Source organism: Anguilla rostrata, chromosome 3 (genome assembly GCF_018555375.3).
Source record: "Anguilla rostrata isolate EN2019 chromosome 3, ASM1855537v3, whole genome shotgun sequence".
NCBI lineage: Eukaryota > Metazoa > Chordata > Actinopteri > Anguilliformes > Anguillidae > Anguilla > Anguilla rostrata.
Genome location: NC_057935.1, coordinates 54812837 through 54834373, shown reverse-complemented (window position 1 = coordinate 54834373; position 21537 = coordinate 54812837). Strand labels below are relative to the sequence as shown.

Below are 21537 nucleotides of genomic sequence, written 5' to 3'. Positions count from 1 at the left end.
GGGTTCCCAATGTGTATTGATCAAACAGATAAAAGTAAAACTTGCCTCTCTTGTAGGTTTTTCAACATGCTGATTAGAAATTTTTCATTTATGCATTGATTTTAAAACCTCAGTGTGTGGCAAGATCTTTAACATTGATCGGCTAATCTATGTTAACACAAAACAGCTTAAATCGTCTATGCAATATATCTTCATCTTGGCAGCAATAAACAATAGTAGGTGTGTGTTTTTATGTGTGTGTGTGAAAGAGAGTTTGAGTTTTAATAAACTTTTTTAATACAATACAGCCACTTTCAGCAACAGCAAAAAGCAGCAAAAATACAGAAGACACCGAATCAAAATGAACAATAACAAGACACACGCTCACAAAGAATGTCATTGAGAGAGAGAGAGAGAGAGAGTGTGTGTATGGATGTATGTGTGTGTTTGTGTATGTGTGAGTTTGAATGTTTGTGGAGAGAGAGTCAGTATGCACCTGAATGTACGTGTTTATTTGTGTATGTGTTTGAACATGGTTGTGAGTATGTGGTATGCGTGTGTGCGTGAGTGTGTGTGTCTTTTATTGTTTGTGTGTCTCCGTCCCCTGCAGCTGTTTGAGAGCCATGGGGGTTCACTTTCCCTTCAAGGTCATCTGTGTGTGAGCTGTCACAGTGAGAGAGAGAGAGAGAGGGGGGGAGGGAGAGATAGAAAAAGAGAGGGAGAGAGAGATACAAAGAGAAACAACAAGAAAGTGATGAAGTGGGAGAGAGGAAGAAGTTCAACAAAAACAAATAGAAGACAGACAGAAGAATGAGAGAGAGAACAGGAAGAGAAACAGGGTCTATTTGCATGGCTTGATCATCCTCATAAGGCCCTGTGGTATGAATGCTTGTTTCTGGTTCAGTTTGTCCTGTTGCAATACTGTGAGTGAGTTGCTCATTCTGATTTAAAGCTCTGAGAGAGACATGCAGTGAAATTTAATCTCAGTGACGTGGGTCCGATCACAGAAATTCAACACAGCACATGATCATTCTCACCAGCAGACGTAACGCTGGATTAACCAGCTGGAGCTTAAATGCACTGCCGCAGTGAACATGCACAGATATTGCTGTGGAATGGTCTCTTTTCTTATTTAGATATATTCTAGATGGTTTACAGTTTACACACGCTATAAATTATATTTGTCTTAATATATTTTTTACTTTATTACCACACTGTGTCCTTTTTTTTATCTATCCGTCTTCTCCTGTCTCCTCTCCTTGGCACTCAGAATGGAAGATACCCTTTTACAAAGGGGGAACTGTGCCGGAAGTTGATAAGGAGAAGGGGCACCGCACTTTTTAATGAACGCTTTCAGTTCCGCCCCTCCCTCCATCCCTCATCCCCCCCGCCTCCCTCCATGTGCTGAATGCTGAATAGACAGAGGGTGGTGGTGGTGGTGGGGCGGTTGTGCGTGGGTGGGGGTGTGGGGGCGGCGGTTGTGATATGTAAATGACTGTGATGAATGTCACCACCGTACCCTGCGGATACAGACCCCCAAGCTCTCCCCCAGTCATGTGCCCCAGGCCTGGGGTGGGGGTGGGGGGAGCGGGGTGGTTGACTGAGAGAGACAGGTGGCTCCAGTACTGTACGCAGGCAGGCCCGCGGAACAGGCGGCCGTTCATTTATCAAAGGCCAGCCAGTGTTTGATCTCATCTGCATCACTGGTACAAGGGTGATGGCCCAGTTATTTATTTATTTCCATATTTATTCATGTATATAGCTCATTTTCTCCCTCTCCTATTGTGTTTTCTGCCTAGTTTAACACAAGAGCTCAAGACCCTGTGTGTGTGTGTGTGTGTGTGTGTTTGAAGGGGGGTGGGGGGGAGGGGTGCACACATGCATACACACCCATTCTTGCTCACAAACACAAACACACATGTCTGAGGGAGTGCATGCATGTGCAAGTGCACCTATGTGTGCATGCAGTTATGTGTATGTGTGTATGCATGTTTGCATGCATTTGCATGCATCTCTGCATATATGACGCTCTGCACTGTTCTTGTAAAGCATTCTGGGAGGAATACATGAAGACCTCTAATTGAATTGTATTGTATTGCATGTTTGTAAGTGCAACATATTTGAAATAATCATAAATCAATGCACAAGAACCAGACCACTGCTGAACTTGCAAAAATCCCTTGTTCAGCATTTACTTAGATGCCATGAACATATTATTAATACGAGGAAGAACAGAGCCATGCCACACGCAGTGAGGAAATATAATATAATCTCATTCAGAAATTTTACACTTTGTTCAGAGAACTGTTATTTATTTGTATATTTATTTTAATTATATTCAGTTGTAAAAATTATAACGTTATCCTGCTTCTCTCCTGCACAACAAATATATTCCTGTCTCATTACAAAAATTCACAAATAACTATATATAAAATATTATATATTTTGCACATAGTTAAATTCAGTGCGAGAATATACAATACTAATAATATTAAATATTAAATTAATTTATTTGGATCACATTCCAGCAGAGAACAACCAAACCAATAAATATATAGTTATTAATTTAATGCATTCATATAGCACATCATATATGTTGAATTTTGAGTTATAGGTCTCTTGAGTTTTTTTGTTCAACAATGAAAAAAAAAGTTTAATTGTCTTGAGTTTTAATCATTGCCCCTCAGATCCAAGTCAAGTTTAAATGTTAACATAAAGGAAACAATAATATCAAAGATGGTATAATGTCCCAACTTAGATAAATACTGTACTGGAAGTGCATCACTTTTCAGACTCTTCATCCCATGTGACGTGTCCATCCAATCCTCTTTAAACTCAAGATTATCATATGGTCTATATCTTGGGCCAGATAGAGAGATATTTTATTCTGTTGGTGCTTTGTTTAGATGTTTGATGGGGTTTCATATTTATAATAATTCAGTATTGAAAACTGAATGTAGCAAAATATCTGTCTTTCTGTGGAGTGTTAGGAATATCCACTCACACATAAGTGAAGCAGGGCATGTTGACAAATCTCTTTTTTGAATCAAACTTAAAGGTGATGGAAAGCAAACAAATTTAAAGTTGATGAAAAATTAACCAAATCAGAGATGTTTCTCGGCTATACTGGAAATGCCCCCTTCCAACCATGTTTACATGAAGCTGATTGGTTTTACATTTGTCTGTTTTCTGTATGTTAGTTTGTTTTGTTTATGCATAAACATTTTGGACCATAACTTGGTGAGCTGATGTAGCTGTGGTTCCTGGTTCCAAAGTGGTGGTTGATATCGCTTTGTACAGTACATGTATATATCAATCTTCACCTGTTAAAATGCATGAACCCCATCTCAGTGCCCTGTCCCTAATCCCTTGATCATTTATGCCTTTGGATGGCTCGGCCAATTAAGAAAAAGAGGAGGCCAGAGAGGAGGACCAATGGGATTCCGGCAGCAGCAACCATGAAGGACCAGCCGTAGTGGGCCTCTAGGTGCACATCAGGGCATGTTTCTCCCCGTTCCTGCAGAATGTACCTCCCTACATCCGCCACCAGCTCCTTCCAGAGCACAAAGAGGCACACCAGAGCCAAGAACAGGCAGGCTGAAAGACAGGAAGAGACAGAGCATTGCTGAGGTCAGAGCAGAAACCACTGCGTTCACAGAAACACTGCACACAACCACAGATTCTATGGAGGAACCGCGCCATCGGCTTTGTGTTACGTCTCTCTGCCATTGAAGATGAAACACCCCCTTTCATGTGACCATTAATATTCATGAGGAGGCCTGACCAAGGGCAGTTACAGTGGCGAGTGGTGGAATATTCATCAACTGTAATAAATGCGCCAGAACATGCTGGATTGCGGAAACAGAGGACAGAAGGAACACAGGAGCTGACCATCTGGTTGTGGTAGAGGTTCCTTGAGCCAACCCGGCTCTGTCAACAACCTGAGACCCAGTGACAAATCCCAGTCTGTCCAACAGAATGTGTTGATTAACATGTCAGAGGTTTGTTTCCCCATCTGATTTCTACTGATGCTTAGCCACGAACCCGGTGAAAGTGATACACTGATGCAGTGGTCTGTCTGTGCACTCTTAGTGACTACAACAACAATACCGCTGGTGCGGCTGGCACTGGCTTCATAAGCTGAATTATGTCTGCACTTTAAAAGCATGTGACTTTGCTGAGGTTTACCGGCTTTCTCTTTCTACTGATTTGTTGTTTTGCAATGGCATGCTGTCATGCATGTCTAAAGGTAGGAGCTTGGAAAATGATTTATCCCATCAGAGCTATTATGGTCTTAAAAAGACACAGCACTGTGGGGAATGCTTTTGGAATGCGCTCTCTTTCTCTCTGTCTCTCTCTCTCCCTCCTCCCCTCTCTCTCTCTCTTGCTCTCTCTCTCTCCCTCTCCCTCTCTCTCTCTCTTTCTGTCTTGTCCTTTTCTCACTAATTCGAGTCAATAAACCTTAAACTCTCATAAGCAGTATGTTGGATCAGATTGCACATCTTACAGAGTCAGTGGGGTTGCAGGATTCTTAGAATACTGCTGATGGAGAGAACTATTTCTGGCCTGCATTGGCTAGGGACTGGCACTGAAATACACCCTCTCATAAATATACATAAAACACTCACAAACTGAAATGTACACACATACAGAAACACACCTTCACACAAGTACAAACATGTACAAGCGAACACACATGCATGCGCACAGAAACCACACACACACACATAGGCATTTAGACTGCGTCACTAAATCCAGACTGCTTCTCACACCCGCAGAGCTGTGAATGCAGCGAAACCCAATCCGCTGGGCCCAGCCCAGAGCCCATGGAGTCTGGGAGAGTCCTGATGACATACACTCTGCTGCCGTCAGTGCCTGCTGGGATACAGGCTGCTGTTTGTCTGCCACTATCATCACCCTCTCTCTCTGTCTCTCCATCTATCTATGTGTCTATCTGTCTGTATGTCAGTATTCATATTTTTTCCCAGTTTTCCCAGTTAATTATGATTTATTGGCAGGGCAACTAAAACGTCCTATACAGTGCAATACGAACATTGTTGTGGATTGTGCTGTACTGTTGATTCAAAAAAAAAAAAAACTATTGAGGTTGCAGTGTAGTATAATGGCGAAGAAACTGATCTTGTAACAACAGACAAACAAACAAACATACAAATGTACTCACCTGCTGTCATCAGGAAGGCTCCACCCGCCTTGTAGAGCTTGTAGCTGGTGAACGGCACAGCACAGACCAATAAGAACCCCCCAATCACGCTGGCAGCGATAGCCAAGATAATGAACATGGTCCAGAACCCTCGGAACACTGTGGTGACAGAGTAGCATGACATCATCACCATTTCACCAATTGTTATGGCATCACAAAGTTAGAACTTGAGAAACCGCACTGTGAAAAAGATTGATGTAAAGCTTCCAAGCTAACATGCCGTAATGCTGCATCACTGTATATGAATGCTGCGTGTTTGTGAGGTTTTAGAGTTAGGCTGAAGAATGGGACAGAGCTCTTACCTGCTGTAGCATCGTAAGCGGGGTGAGGGACTGGTCCCATGGCAACAGGCAGAGGGAAGAGGTATCCGTGGATGCAAAACTTGGGTGCTGGTTGATTCGCTGCAAATACATCAAGAGCTAGATCAGGAACTGGCCTTACTTTGATTGTATGGGTTTCATTAGTGCAAACTATATTATCGTAAATGCCTATGAGATCAATTCTTGGTGTTTTCTTCCCCCACATTTGGCCATTTTCCTTTATGTTATAAATATGCATTTTACCATTCCCTGCACATTCATTTATTTTTGGTTTCTGTCCTGTCTCAGTGTCAGCAGTGTAGCTTGGAAATGCAAAGGGATATAGATTTCAGTCCTTTAGTGAAACACTCTAGGTATATATTTGAACATGGCACACTGATGACCAGAATCAACTCAGTAAATGATTGCCTGCGTTTCCAGGCACTCACTGAATAGAACGGCCAAGACAGCATGGAGTGAGGGGTCCCCTTTAAACCAACACCTCCAGAAGAAGCCTTCATGATGCAACATCACAGAAAGGAGGACAGGGCCTGTTGTCACACCCACTGCCTGCAAACACAGAGATATGAGTGGAATTGAGGAAGATAGGGGAGAAAAGATAGAGAAAGGGAAAGAGTGAGAGAGACAGACAGACAGACAGACGGAGAGAGAGAGAACTTGTTTATGAGTTGAGATTGACTAATGCTTTCAACAAAAATACATGAACCTAAACCAGACATAAGCCACATGCATGAAAGTCCTACAAAGAAGAAACAATATTGGATTTGACAAATAAAGATTCTGAAGTTGAATATCACCCCAATCCTTGCCAAATTCCACTGACTTTCTATAATTGATTTAAAAAATGTATTAATTACTTTTAAAGCTCTGCATGGCCTAGCACCCACCCATATTTCTGAGCTTTTAGTGCCATATAGTTCTGGGAGATCGCTCAGATCCTCACAGAGTGATCTCCTTACTGTCCCGTGCTCCAGACAAAAAACTAAAGGTGACAGATTCTTCCATGTGAGGGCACCCTGGCTCTGGAATTCACTCTCTGTTAACATTAGAACGACAGAGAGAGAGTTGACAGTTTTAAGTCACTTTTGAAAGAGCATTTTTTAGATTGGCCTTCGGGTGAATTATGTTTCCATTTCATGTTATTCTTATTTTTATTGTATTGTGTTTTTCAATATACTCTTATCCCTTTCAATGGTGTCTATGTTTTGTTGGTCTAATTTTATCTTGGTTTATTTTGCCCTCCGTATTTTCTATTGGCAGGGAAAGCCTTTTGAGCACCATGTTCTGGAAAGCGCTGTATAAATGAATTATTATTATATATCTGGAGGGATTGAAATAGTGTCATTTTCTCTTAAAGCATGCATCTCTTAGAGCATTTCACTGTGTTTAGTGCTATGTTTAGAGCAAATATTTTATCCAGAATTGATATTTTCTTGTTTTTCATGTTAGTATGATGTGTTATCACACATGTGACTATCTATAATAAAGATAAAGTATCTCAATCAATCAAAACTATTTAGTAGTAATGCTCATAGTAATGCTGACATGTTCTTGTCTCACATCAGAAGTTATAGAAGATACTTTTCTTGTCACTTAACATTATACACATATTAGGTCACATTGTAACATGATAACGGGTAGCAGTGGACAAGTAGTGATTAGGCCGTAATCTATAGTTCCTTCACTGATGCCAAAACACTTTGAAAACACATGTTGCACCCTGACAACTGCTGTAACTGTTGCTGATGACCTCACCCACCCCAACAGCTTCCTGACAGACTGTCATTTCAGAGTAAACTCGGGCCTTTTACCAAGCTGTCATGGTAACAGGGTTCGGGGGCAACGTTCAAATCCTTCCTTATTCTGAAATGTGTATGTGTTAGAAACGCCCAATGCGTTCTGCTGTGGGACTCTGGGGTGTTGACGTTGGGGTTTCTGAGCTAAACTGGGTGTGCCCCCCCTTGTGGGGTGTTGTTCATTCCTTCATGGGGAGTCTGAGTAATCGAGGCGTGCCGAGCACACGTGATGTCTGTCCTGAGTCCATTTTTCAAAACGTACAGTTGCACCCCTTTCCTCATGTGTCCTGAGCTCTGAAAGCAACAGGAACTCTCTTCTTGATAATACTGAAGTATTTGTGTGCATCTTTTCACCAATTAATTCTCCTTGTATCTGACAAATAGCTGCACGCATATCAAACGCCTCTCTCCCACTTCCTGGAATATGTTTTTCAATGCAAATAGAAATTGTTTGCCCTTATTGATCAACTCAAGCATTTGTGCACATGTTATAACTCAGCTCATTCAGAGTACCTACATCATAAAATGAAATTCCATCTTGTCTATATATAAATGCTATATATATTTATGCATGCATCCATGCATACTTTGGATGGGGTGAGGTTGGGGACCCAAAGGGTGTCCACACCCTGTGTTTAAGATGGCTGAGACACCATCCATTTTCACTGCATTGTTGAAACATCTCAGGGGGACGTGACGGAATGAAGCTCATACCCTCCACATATCTGTCATTGGCAGGACTTAAAAATAACTAAGCAAGGAGGAATTTAAGTGCACCAAAGTCTTCGCAGCCAAATCTCAGAGCATTATGTTGTTCCAAATGAACAAACAGGGCTATTTTGTGAGGACACAAACCAATTGGCAACAGTCCCCTAAGGATAATCCCTACAGGAGATACTTTCTGCTTTAAAAAAACACTTCTGCTGTCTTTGACCCCTCCATCAAATTTGATTTGAGTGCTCATTTTAAGAGCTTAACTTTGTCCTTTCCTGGCTTAAAAATCATTCTAAGCACAAGGCCATTTCAGAACACGGCAAATCATTATAAAATGAACAGGCACCATGTGAAGACAATCTTTTGGCGTCAGGTGGGTTCATGGGGGGCACCCTTTAGACCATCTTAAGCGGGAGGAACGCTATATTGACATATTAATCAGTACATTATCTACAGCAAAGTACACATGCCAAGCCTACCTCTGTGCTGTTTGCCTGACCCTCCATGCTGGAGTTGACTGCTGACGGCAGCTGTCCGTAGCCCTCACAGTCATCACTGGCTAGCAACCAGTAGTCTGTCGCGAAAGCCACAAAGAAGCACAGCACCCCAATGCCCCCTACAATGCCCGCCACCAGGGCGACCACCCCTGCCTTCATCCTGAGCGTGTCTGAGAAAGCTACTGCAGCGGGGCAGGGGGCAGGGGTACTCCTGTGACAGAGGGAGGGACACAGAGAGGAAGAAGAAGGCAGGGGCACATGGGGGCATTGGCTATTTTGGGACACAAAATGAGCAGGGCTTGGTGCAAGCTTCCCAAGGCGGTCAGTAGGAGGGATTCTATTGGGAGAGGGAGTCAGGAAGAGGGGGGAAAAAGTGAGTGTGCAGTCAGGAGTGTGACAGGACTGTGAAATTTTACCACAACAAGGGCTGTGTGTGTGTGTGTGTGTGTGTGTGTGTGTATGAAAGAGAAAGAGAGAAAGAGTGCATGTGTATCTGAGAGTGCGTGTGTGTGTGTCTGTGTCCATGTCTGTGTTTGTGTGTGTGTGTGTCTGTGTCTGTGTCTGTGTCTGTGTGTATGTCCGCCTCTGTGTTATCGTGTTTGCAGCTGGCCTGGTGAAGGAATGCAGTCTATCGTGGAATCCCTGGAGCTGCTATGTTTCAGGACTCTGTTTATTGGTGGAAGCTATTTAGCCCCTCTGTGTTACACTTGCAAAGGGAGCAGAAAATAAATTAGTCAGAGAATGCCAACTGCGTACTTACCCTGCATAGTTACCCGCGGGGTGTGGTAGTGGGACAAGAGATTTGTGGACATAATTGCAAGTATTGATAGCCTGCACTTCTTTATTGCAGTACATAAATGGACCTTATTTGGCCCAAAGTGTTCTTTTAGTTGGAAAGAAAAAATAAAAACATCTGATCACTCAAAACATCATGATCAGAACTACCCTGAAGTGAAATCTGTTTTTGTGAAACGTCTTTTGAATAGATTGATTGTATTGTAAAACACCTTATAAGTACGATGATTTAAAATAGTCTTGCCTTCTATGCAATTATGAGTACACTTTAATATAATTCAATTGCTGTGACCATAATGACAAATAATTACACTATTGTGCTTTTCTAAAGAACTTTATTCAGCTTAATTGCACATTTTGACAACAATGTTACTGGTAGCTCTGATAGTTAATTTTACTCCAGAGGTATGCACATGATTTGTCTTGCCATGTTAACCTTAAATAAATAAATAAATAAATGACCAAATAAACATAAATAAATTAATAAACAAATCTTTGAATAATGAAAGTTTATTTGATCCATTGATCTGTTGTGGATGATGCAATGTCTAATGTAGACATCTGAATAATACAAAAATATTGAATATTATTGTTATATAATTATCACATTCTTACCTACAATAGATACTTTTGGAAAGATTTCCATAACGTTCATGCTTATGAAATAACCATACAATAATATGACATGGATTTGCAATGTTATGTAACTACAATGATGATATGAAAAATGGTAAAATGGCATTAACGAGGAAGTTGAAATGAAAATTATATTTCCCATTTTCTGTATCCTGCCTCACATTTTCAGATTTAAAGAGCAGTAAAGCCAGAGGACTGTGTACGAGTCCACTGCATTGTACTATTACATATTTAAAAACAAAAAATACATAACATAATCAGAAACAATGAACTGATTAGTCCTGACAAACAGTTCTCGGAACAATTTTCAAAGATCACGTTCTAATTTCTGAGTGTTGTGGTTGCCCAATACTGCCCTCTAGTGACCGAGTGTATGGGACAGTCAGGGGTATTCTTCAGCACAGCAACACTTCAGTCTTAAATTGTTGAAAGCAGCCATTGATAAACAATATATTTGTGTTTTAAAAACTCAAAAGGTAGTTCAGAGACCTTTTTTTCTGTAATGTTCACAGAGCAGTTTGGCTACTGTAATGGATAATTATTTCTTAAAAATGAAATCGCCTGAAACAAGAACAGCAAAAATGGGACTTGAAATTCATATCTACACCGAACAATTTATTAGGTTTTCATTTGAATAAAATGTTAGTTTGTGCTCAACTCCAGTGGAAAATGAAACCTAAAATAACTTTGAAGTACAATGAAGTCGTCGGAATTGGTGATCAATTCCCACAACTCATGTAGCAACTTTATTTTTAAAATGAACCTAGCGACAAATCTAGCGATGCGTCTAAGATAATACACCCATAATATATTAAATAAAATATTCTACTCTAGGCATCTTTTCGGAAAATCCCCCTTCTTCATGTAACAAACGTTTTGAAATGGATGATGACATGATGACATCATAAATATGCAAATTCACATGTGACATCATTCAATGGCTTTTAGGGACTTTTTGAGCCAGCACAGATTTCTAGGCTTTTGAAAAGTTAGTGAAATGTTGGGGCACAATATAGCCCCTTGGTCCCAGGAAGGTGAATCAGAGGAATACACACTCTTCAGCTACACGGTTACTGGTGTACAGGTGGGGGCAGTATGGCAGTGCCTCCGCAGGTACAATTGATGATTACAATTTGGGAAGAAAAAGGGTAAAAAGTAGAAAGCATACTTTTTTATTTTTATTTTCTCCATCTACATAAAATTTCAGGACTGAACCATTTCCTTTCCAAGCATTGAGGTATCAAACTGTTTAATATGTCTTATAAAAAAATGTGTGCCTCAAAATAAACAGCAGCTAATCAGTGCTCTTGACCCCAAAGTCAAAGCAAATCTTTGAAGGTAAAAATTATTTTCTTACTGCTTCACTCCAGACAGCTGGAATGCAATTAAAGTGGGAAGACAGACACGCCAAATGGCTTCAGAGAAAGGTGGAGGGGAAGAGGGCACTGTGTCTACTTCTCCCTCTCATCCTCCAAAACAAAGCTCAGTTTTTTTGGGGCCCTGTCTCGTGTGGCTCCAGAAGGAGGGTGTGGGGCCGGTTCCTCCCCTGGTCCTGTGATTCCCTCCCTATCTCGGTGGATGCTCAACGGCTCATTTGGACTTAGGTCCACCGGGCTTGGTTGGTCTGGACAAATGGGTCTGGCATTTTGGCCCACTGGAAAAAGAAAGCACAGGCAGTCAAGGAATGGGTTTCTGAGACATCTGTGTGTCACAGTGCTGTAGACAACATTGCCAAAAGAGAACATTCTTTTTTTAACAATGTATAATTGTGGAGAGTACTGTATGTATGATTAAATAAAATATAACCATAACCATAATGCAAAGGCTTTTTATGATAAACACATATCTCTTACATTAGTATGTGTAAGAATGCTGTAAACTCATACAACAGTAAAATGTGCTGTATTTCCTTTGTCAGGAGAGAGATACGGTACCTGTTAAAGACCTGGTGAGCCTACACTCCCTCTCACTGTCCCTGGGCTCCTCCCAAGCCCACTGTTAGCAGGAATAAGCACACACACACACACAGTACTGAATTACTGGAACTGAGCGTGTCTGCCTGTCTGTCTGTTAATCAGTACCTTTACATCATAAGAGTGCCTGATGATGAATCTGTGAATTAGTATCAGTTTGATGGTCCTGTGTATGTGTATGAATACCTACCCACAGTCCACCAGTTTATCTGTCAGTGCATGTCTAAAGAAAGTATATTTTATGCTTGATGTGTGTGGTTTTGTGTGTATGGGTGGATGTGTGTGTCTTACATGTATGAGTGTGTGTGTGTGTGTGTGTGTGTGTGTGCGTGGGTGCATGTGTGCACGTGTGTGTATGTATGTGTGTGTTGAATTGTACCTGTCCGCGGTTGCTTAATGCAGAGCTCCTCTCCCGCAGACTCTGGTGTCGGTGTAAATGGGGATTTCTGCTCCGCTCCACAGAAAAGTCCTGATGCAGAGTGTGCCTGCTGTAAGCAGGAAACTGCCACACACACACACACACACACACCGACACAGACACAGACACAGACACACACACACACACCCACATAAATATGACAAACATACATAAACACAGACAGTGAAAATTACGTTCCATCAGTCAACACCATGGTGTGTCCTCTGTGTATGACTTGCACAGAACACAAACACACACACACACATACAGTGAGAGAGAAACAGAGAGAGATGACAAGTATTAAAAACAGACAGTGAAAATCTACGCTGCTTACCTTCCTATTGAAGTTGTGCAGATTTCTGGAAAGTATTTGTCTGATGTTGTCCATTTCCTCAGGAAGTAAGGGTCTGCTTTGGACATTATTGTCTTCACTATGAAGAAGGGGAAAGAAATAGACTGTGAGATGGGTTAGGGAAATGGATGTTTAGCTGAACATAATTTTTGAGAGAGCCAGTCTATTTAGGTCTGATTCCCATCAGGGATGCGGTACCTTTGAACACGGCACTTAAACTGAATTGCTTCAGCAAATATCTGGCTGTATAAATGGATTGTATGTAAAATGCCATTTGCGTAGGTTTCTCTGGAAGAGCATCTAATTAAATGTAATTAGTACTGAATAGAGTGATTAGACTTTTATAGAAACTTTCTATGTGTTGTCTGTTGTATGGGGAATTATGTGTGTGTGTGCAGGAACAAAATATCATTGGCTGAATTAGCTTCTCCCAGCAAAGAACCAAGTCCCCTCATACTGCCAGTGATCAACAGCTATAAATATACCCCTTGGCCTGTATTACTGCCTTTTGCTTAACACTCACAGTGGATACAAGAAGTGTTGCTATTGCAAACGATGCACACAATTTGTAATAGAGCTGGTTTTGAAGTTCATGCCAGTAATATTAAAGTGCAGAATTTCGAATTAAATTTTAGCTTTAAAGATTTTTTTGAAGTCTGTTTTCCACCCATAACAAGCTGTAATGATTTAATATTAATGTAACCTTTGATGCATTATATGTCTTCCTAATATGACATTTATCTGTGATGTTCATGTAATTGTTATAGGCTGCAGTAAGGATAGAGGAAATAAGAGCTGAGGCACTGCACACCTACATTTTAAGCTACTTTTAACCAATTGGAAATGGCCAATGCATCCTTGGGTCCCACACTTAAGTACAACCGATTGTACTGATATAATGCTTTGCTTTTGATGTTACTGTGAAATGGTGGAATTGCTACCCCTAGTGGAGGTTTACAAAATTACATTCTGACACAAAGTGATATGACATTTTGTTTTGACAGTTTGTGTGTGCCTGTGTGTGCATGCATGTGTGTGTGCGTGCGTGCGTGCGTGCGTGCATGGGTGTGTGTGTGTGTAAACCAAGTGAAACCAATAGTAGCATACTCACGTGATATATATTTGCATGCCTGTTATACTTTATGAAATGGACGTTAAGGTATGTCAAAATGTGCTGTACGCTTTCTTAATACTGTTGCAAATTGCAAAAGCATAAAGCCCAGATTACCTTGTGTAACTCTGAAGGCACCGTGCATGTTGAAACACTAGCATGTGTAAAAGCAATCTATGTGTGTAAATGTGTGTGCACTTGCACCATCATAAGTAGCTCACGCAGTCTGAGTCCTCTCTATCCTCCCATGATCCTCCTCTCTTGTCTGCTCCCTGCGTTCCAGCTCCTGGTGCAGCAGCACAATACTGGACTTGGGCTGAGTGTCCTCTCTGATCAGAAACCTCCTCAGGTACTTTCTGTTAAACTGTTCAAACCTCCGCACACAAACAGGAAATGGTTAAATGGCACACACCATCACATGTATACTTCATATCTTAAAATAATTTCTGTATATGTACTGCATAGCATATAACTGCATGCATACTATATTTTCTATATTTTCTCTGTTATTATACTATATACTGTACTGTACATGTGTCTTACAGGACTTATAAATCTATATACTGTCCTATACAATGGTGGGGTTAAAAATCATATGTTTTACAACAACACCTTTGCTTTAAACATGAGTCTTACTTGTCTTTCCAGTAGTGCTGGCCCCAGTACCCAACAATATCCTCAATACCAGACAGCAGATGATCCAAAAGCTATGAAACAGCACACAAACCACAGAGTTTTTTTTTTTTTCCTCTACAATGGGCATGGCAAAAAGACAAGTTCTTATTCCCAAATTACAGTATACAGCACTGAGTTCTGTGACTCAGAGCTCCAGAGCTCAGTGAACTGGAGGCTCCAGTAATACCCTGCCACCTGCCTGTTTAACTCACCCGACTGTGTATCTCTTCACTGACTGTAGGGGGCGCCCTCTTCCTGCGCTTCACTTCCAGCAACTCCACCAGTGGTTTAATGGTCATGCCCTAAATCCCAGAAACATAGCACAGTGTGCACATAGACTGTTAATCAGAAGTCAGACTATGTACTACACCTTGCTCCTGGTTTAGCCTAAGGTGTTCTAGGCAGCCCAGAACCACAGGCTAGGAACCTTTGCTTTAGGTTCAGTGATGGTAGACATTTCTGCGACCATTTTGTAAGGTACCAATTGTTCAAAGTACAATTTTGTGAAGTTGAAAATATTAAGAGTTCAATATCTTGCAACTGTAGATGGTCTTTTGAACCCATTACAGTCTCACAAGTGTTCAGACTACAATGTGTAAGAACAGCTGTGCAGAAGAACAGGAGACAGGTGTCTAGGGCGTGTGCGCACAATGGTGTACCAGGAACTTGGCTGTGAGTGAACTATTGTCTGCTTTACCTGCACAAAGACTGTGAAGAGGATGACCACAATAGTAGTGGTGATGAAGAGTCTCTTCTTAGGGAAGTCATCGATCAAGAAGACCAGAGAAAAACATATTGCCCCTCTCAGGCCACCGTAGGCAATGATGAACTGGTCCCGAAAGGTGACAGGGTTTCGCCGCAGTTTGTTCATCACGGCCGTCAGGAGCAGCACACCTGAGACCAGACAGCAGAGGGTGCTGTTGTGAATATATGCCAGTGTGAATTCTTCAAGGTGCTCATTATGTTACATTACATTACCTCACACTTTTTACATTGTGTGTACATTGCACTCATTTTATACAGCTTGATATATACTGAAGCAATGCAGGTTAACTACCTTGCTCAAGGGTACAACGACGGTGTCCTACCCAGGAATCGATCCCATGACCTTTCCGTTAAGCCCAGTTCCTTAAACACTATGCTACACTGCCACCCATTCATGTTATGTACACAAATTAGTGGGTTTGTGTGTGGGTGCTCATGTGCCTGTGTGATTTTCTGTGTTCCTATATTTACAGATGTTATATTTCCTATAAACAGAATTCTCCCCCCACCCCCCATCCATGGCCTCTGTGGTAATACAGTTTACCCACCCAGGGCCCTCCAGAAGAGGCACAGGAAGAGTGTGGCAGAGACAAAGGGCCAGCTCCACATGTGTACATCCTGGATGGTGGACACGCCCAGGAAGATGAAGATCAGAGTCTCGCTGACACTGCTCCACATCTTCAGGAAGTATTTTATGGTGGTGTTGGACTCCTGGGATACGTTGGCCTCCACATACTGCTTCATACTAACGGCACAGGTCACAATCCTAAGACCAGGGGAGGACATTCAGGCGTTTGTATTTTTACTGATAACTTTTCATCTGAGACTTTCTTAGTTGTTTTAAAATAAATAAAAAAATTCAGTACTTGTTCTATTATAGAAATGTAAATAAAATAGCAGGTACTATTATTAATTATGTATTTAAGCTTTGGCCATGTTACCTTCGACCACCAAAGCATTGCAGGTGTGGTTTAGTGCTGGGCATTTATTTATTTATTTATTTACTTATTTATTTATTTTCAGTGACGCAGAATTGGCGATTGTGTTGGCCAGGGTATGGGAGGGTTCAGTCGGTTAGGGGTCTGAGTTTCATCACTCTCTAGTGACCCCCACTGGTTAATCAGGCGCTCAAGGCTGCACGTCAAAGCCGTATGTGAAAGCTCTTTGACTCCATCCTATGAGAGTACAATGGAGTCGGAGGAGGTAGTCCGCGATGTGAAAAGAAGCATACTGGCGACACAGAGTATCATGGAGGAGAACCGCGGATGTCTACACTCTTCCAAATGGGCAGTGGTGTTTGCGCATGATCAGAGCTGTGGTTCCAGATAGTTGGCCAATCCAAATTTGGCTGGGAATTGCACATCCCCCGCCCAACGTTGGGTGCCAAATTTATCAACAAAAAAAAGGAAATTATCAAATGATCTGCGACAATCAACAGTCAATTAGCTGCCAATATTCTCTATCTGCCACAATTTTTCAATGGGCTAACAAGTATCTATCCAATCACAGCAACATGCTATCACTCTTAAAGTGGAAAAGTGCCATTTTAGTGGAAAACCCCTTCATCTCTTCAGAAAACTTGTTAGACTGAGAAAAGACTGAACGATTATGACATTTAGTGGAGCCAACAGCAGAGCCCTGGAAGCAGCTCACAATTCATAACTGAGAATCACACCAGTGGTCCCTGCCCATACCTTTGGCTAGAGTCTTGTTTTACACGCTGCTGAAGACAAGATGTTTTCGGTCCTTGGCGAGAAAGCTGTGAATTTGCCATTGTTATTTCTGCTACATGTTTTGTTTCATTTCTTCTGTGATGTGTTATTTTTTTATTAAAAAAAAAAATGTTTGGATAATGATGTACTCTTAAGCTACAAGTAGTTGACAAGTGGTGGTTATGGTAGTAGTTCATCCAAATATAAGTAGTCCTACAGGCTTGTGTGCACTTTTTGTAGTGGGACTTGAGGTTACACAAAGCAGGTTAAATGAGCAGGAAATCCCCTGCTGTAGTATACACATACAATAAAACATGCAGACGTAGCAAACCTCAGCTCTAAGCAAGTGCGTCAGTACTGTCTGAGTCACCATTCTAAGCTGCCATTGGATCATGAGCGTAGGTCTATTAACCCTAGTCTTCGAAGAATTTGACCACAGCGTGGTGAGTGGCCATATCTTTGAGTAGTGTCCAAAACTGAAAACTTCCTCCCCTGCCCCGACCCCAGCAAAAACTCACGCCATGATCCCAGACAGGTGCAGCATCTCGGAGGTGAGGTATGAGAGGTAGCTGTACAGGAAGACAAAGAGGGGCGCGATCACTTGGGCCCGGGCTGTGAAACGGGTGGTGAGGGCAGCCACCATGCCGAAGAACAGCCCCACGCAGAGGCCCCCCAGCCCCACCACCACAAACTGGCAACCCCCCGCCAGCACATCCAGCCCTGACACTGAGGGCATCTGCAGGAAGGACTCAAACAGCTTGTACAGGACCTACAGGCGAAAGAGAAGCCTTTTTGAGAAAGGTACCTAACATGGCCAAAAGCCATGCAAGATATGCAAGATTTAATGAGCTGAGTAAGGTGAACCTGACAAATGGGAAATAAAGACCTTCACAGTAAGGAAAACACTATGAAAGGACTACACCAGTGCAGCACAACACCACACTGTCATACCCTCTCTACCATCTGCGCTCACCACGGTAACAGCATCGTTGAGCAGCGACTCCCCAAACACCAGGATGTGCAGCTGCTCGTTGACGTGGATCTTCTCGAAGACGGAGAGGACGGCGACGGGGTCCACGGCCGCGATGAGGCTGCCGAAAAGCAGGCAGTGCAGCAGGGACACCTCCCCCAGCCCCCAGGGCCCCAGCCGGCACACCCCGTACAGGGACGCGCCGATGCCCAGCACGTTCCACAGCGTGCCCAGCACCGCGTACCACAGGATGGTGCCCAGGTTCTCGAAGAAGAGCCGCCCGGGCAGGAAGTAGCCCGCGTCCAGCACAATGGGGGGCAGGAGGTACAGGAAGAAGGCGTCCGCGCTCAGGACCGGCGGCGCAGCGTGGCGGACGCCGTAGATGACCCCGCCCACCAGCAGGCCCACCATGATGAGCAGGCAGCTCTCCGGGACCACAGCAGGGATACGCCCAGACCAGTGGAATCCTGGGAGATGTAGGATAGAGGTACGGACAGGGGGGAGAGACAGGGGACTCATCAGTGAGATATTTAGAGCAGGATCTCCAGGAGAACCACAACCACACACATTATTAACAATAATACGTTTACTTAACAGTGAGGGAGGCCTCATTTCATGGGCCCTAGTTTTGGTGAATGGTGATACGTTTCTGCTGTGGAGGGCAGACTCTTTGGATAGGTTGACCCTAGGTTGAAAAAATTATTCACAGCTTGTTACCGCTTGTTGCACCTTAAGCCTCATCATCAGTTATTAGTATTAGAGGTCAAAGGCATTCATCTCTATATTCTAGACTATGTGCCTGCATGCCCTTTTATTACTTTTCACTGGTTGAGTGAATTGTTAAATACGAGAATTAAGAATAGGCAAGGTATGTACTACTTCAGCAGTGTGTATCTCAGAAACCAGTTTAATGCTGCTTAATTAGAAAATCAGTTGATAATTATTTTCAGCCGTTTTCATATTTAATGCAGTACACAGCTTGACATTCTTTTAAAACAGCACCAGGTACCAGCTGGGTTTTAACTGTAGTGAGGTGTCCCAATTACAGAGGCCAGGAAGCTCTACCACAAGAAGAATTCGAGCAGACAACCCACTTTGACCAGAACACAACCCCTGTTTCTCTCAGCATAAAATTCTATACTACACACACTATGACCACAAAAAAGCAATGGTTTATATAATTATATGACCATTACTGTATTGCAAGTGTCTTAGAAGCTGAACACATTATTCAACACTCTCAATAATCAACCCTTACAGTACTGCGTCAGCACAATGACTAAAAAGTCATCCATATATATATAAACATGTTTCTTTATACCATGGCAATCAATATCAGCTGTAACTGAGAGACAGGGTCACTGATGATGTAATTGTACATTTAAAAAATTTTTTTTTTTTGGCATATGAATAAAGAGTGTCTCACCCAGTTTAGCCAGTGAAGCCAACATGATCCACAGTCCAATCTCAAATGGGGCCTGCACATGGTGGTAGTCCACACTGAAGATCCTCAGGCTGGTGGGAGCTGGGTGGGCTTCAGGGGGTGTTAGCTGGCTGTTACTGCAGTTTCCAGGCAGCAGGGAGGGGTCCTGTGAGAGGGAGAGGGCAGAGGGGACCCCCAGGCAGAGGCAGACCAGGGCGAGGGGAGTCCGGAGCGGACGCATGGTTGTCCAGTGCCAGGAGAAGAGGGGAGATAAGGGGGTTGGCATGTGTCCTCCTCGCTCTGCTGGGCTTCTCGCACCCTGCCGGTCACGCCCGACCACACGGCCTGGAGCTGATGGGGCACTGATGCACTAATGCGCACAGGAATCGCTGAGCAAGCAGGGGAGCCGACCAGCACTAATGGGCTCTTATAGACCAGCGGCTCCATTCACAAAAGCAGGACGCAAACACAATGACCCTGGACTCGACCCTGCGGTCAGACCTATTATATTTTGTTAAACCGTTAGCATGCTGGTTATGATGACTTTTGGAATCTTGCTGGTAGACATGCGCATGTTTTTTTTTGCTGCCCCTGTGAAAGCTTGCAATCAAGATTACGGATCTCAATATGTTTCCTATAAATCAACAATGTAAGTATGCTAACATAGTGCATAGCGCGAGTCATAGTGCTAGTTTACACATCCTGGAGCGATTGGGCGAATGGCCCGTTCATCACTATATGAGATAAAGTGGAGAGCCTGAAATGCTGATTAGATTGAACCAATCACAAGTGAGGATACCTGACCTCTGAACCCTACTTATAATTAGCAGAGCAGGAAGCAGTTTTGGAAGGTGGTAGATGCTGTTGTGCTTCCTGATTCTACCATACTGTAAATGTAGCACCATTGTGCCATGTTAACCATTTGCAAAAACCATTTGCATCCAGTACAGAAAACAAAGTAAGGGTTTTAGGTTGAACTGCTAAAATGCTTCTGTGTCTTAAATTCCAGTTGAGGTTCTGGGGATTTTCATTCACAACTGAAAACATGTCACATTGACTATTAGAAGGGACCTGACTATATTCAAACCTTTGGTCTGTGACAACAGGAATGAGCCTACTGCTTAATGCATTCTGTTTTAATATACTGTGAACATTATTACTTCAGCTCAAAACTTGCTCCTTTTGCATTGCAAATTAAATTAAAAGGATTGTGCTTTGAGCTTAAGTTATACTAGCTAAACACTGACACAGAATACATCTGATTTTGAGATGAACAATCACTGATACCAAATGAGAGTATTGACTTTGAAACACACAGGTGCATTTGCATTTAACATTTTGGGTATTTGACTAAATGCAGGTAGACATAGACAGCAAGCTTTCTAGCCATCATTTTCAGAATTAGAGACAGGGTGACACTTGGCATGTAAACTCACTGGTTGTTTTAAAATAGCTGGTCGATATGTGGTGTACTGATATTTAAACTCAGAGGTTATTCCAAAATATCTGTGAAGAGGACCAGATGAAAGGTTATGTATTGATTTGTATCTTCTCAGAGGCTGCAGGATTAGCTCACTTGCTCGCTTTCTAGAGAGACTCCAGAGTTAGCTAGCTACATACTACTACATACTACTAGACCTCTTGTGGGTTGTACATTCATTTCCTTTATAGAGTTGCTGTAATAAAGTGTTACAAGCTTAATAGCTGTGCCCTGACAGATTGCAGCATCATGCAGGTGATTATTCCTTTATGCATATTTTAGTATTCACTGAAAAGTTTGTGTGTGTGTGTGTGTGTGTGTGTTGGGGGGCTAATATAAAATAAGAATTTATATTTTAAATAAATTTGTTAAAAATATGTCTTTCTTTTAAAATAGTAACCTGCAAGAATTTTACTGGTGTCTAAGAAGATAATTTGCAAATACTCGTTTGCCCTTGGTCTGGTACTAAGACAAAATACAACAACAGGTGGGAGACATTTGGTAAAATACAATTCTCTGTTCCCTTGGCAGGGATTGCAGGCCATCTCAGTAATGTGCTTAACAAGGACATTTTTGTGCATTTTCTTAATTTCATGGTCTGGATGGCAGTTGAGAACTTCTTCATTCACCTACATCGCAAATGTCAGTGATATGTGGAATAAATGTGTGGAACATAATGGAACATAACTGGAAGCATATG

The 21537-nt window shown here is 42.3% G+C and overlaps 2 protein-coding genes and 1 long non-coding RNA gene across 3 annotated transcripts in view; 1 reads left to right on the top strand and 2 right to left on the bottom strand.

The window, feature by feature from the left end:
* Window positions 1-15777, top strand: part of LOC135251184 (uncharacterized) — a 78407-nt gene extending 62630 nt beyond the window's left edge. The window contains exons 3-4 of the long non-coding RNA XR_010329096.1: window positions 14096-14161; window positions 14729-15777. This is a non-coding gene — a long non-coding RNA (uncharacterized LOC135251184). The remainder of the gene's footprint in view (window positions 1-14095; window positions 14162-14728) is intronic.
* Window positions 2232-8749, bottom strand: LOC135251178 (transmembrane protein 182-like). The gene is made up of 5 exons (XM_064328340.1): window positions 8510-8749; window positions 5949-6069; window positions 5503-5601; window positions 5162-5299; window positions 2232-3576 (listed from the first exon to the last, which is right to left on the bottom strand). Exons 1-5 carry the CDS (start codon window positions 8684-8686, stop codon window positions 3353-3355), a joined length of 759 nt encoding a protein of 252 aa, XP_064184410.1. The 5' UTR covers window positions 8687-8749; the 3' UTR covers window positions 2232-3352.
* LOC135251180 (sodium/hydrogen exchanger 2-like) lies at window positions 11124-19658 on the bottom strand. Its single transcript, XM_064328341.1, has 12 exons — window positions 19361-19658; window positions 17938-18401; window positions 17483-17733; window positions 15801-16018; window positions 15185-15381; window positions 14700-14789; window positions 14449-14519; window positions 14034-14186; window positions 12684-12780; window positions 12311-12433; window positions 11893-11953; window positions 11124-11612 (listed from the first exon to the last, which is right to left on the bottom strand). Exons 1-12 carry the CDS (start codon window positions 19641-19643, stop codon window positions 11410-11412), a joined length of 2211 nt encoding a protein of 736 aa, XP_064184411.1. The 5' UTR covers window positions 19644-19658; the 3' UTR covers window positions 11124-11409.
* Between the last annotated feature and the right edge of the window lie 1879 nt (window positions 19659-21537).

What these genes read in the sequence shown, in the direction of transcription:
- LOC135251178 (XM_064328340.1), bottom strand. Translation starts at nt 8,686, where the DNA reads ATGAAGGCAGGGGTGGTCGCCCTGGTGGCGGGCATTGTAGGGGGCATT. An exon ending in CGCTTACGATGCTACAGCAG is followed by an intron (nt 5,300 to 5,502) that starts GTAAGAGCTCTG and finishes CTGTCACCACAG; the next exon opens with TGTTCCGAGGGTTCTGGACC. An exon ending in AGCCTTCCTGATGACAGCAG is followed by an intron (nt 3,577 to 5,161) that starts GTGAGTACATTT and finishes CCTGTCTTTCAG; the next exon opens with CCTGCCTGTTCTTGGCTCTG.
- LOC135251180 (XM_064328341.1), bottom strand. Translation starts at nt 19,643, where the DNA reads ATGCCAACCCCCTTATCTCCCCTCTTCTCCTGGCACTGGACAACCATG. An exon ending in CACCTGTCTGGGATCATGGC is followed by an intron (nt 16,019 to 17,482) that starts GTGAGTTTTTGC and finishes CCCTGGTCTTAG; the next exon opens with GATTGTGACCTGTGCCGTTA. An exon ending in ATAGAGAGGACTCAGACTGC is followed by an intron (nt 12,781 to 14,033) that starts GTGAGCTACTTA and finishes CCTTCTTCATAG; the next exon opens with TGAAGACAATAATGTCCAAA.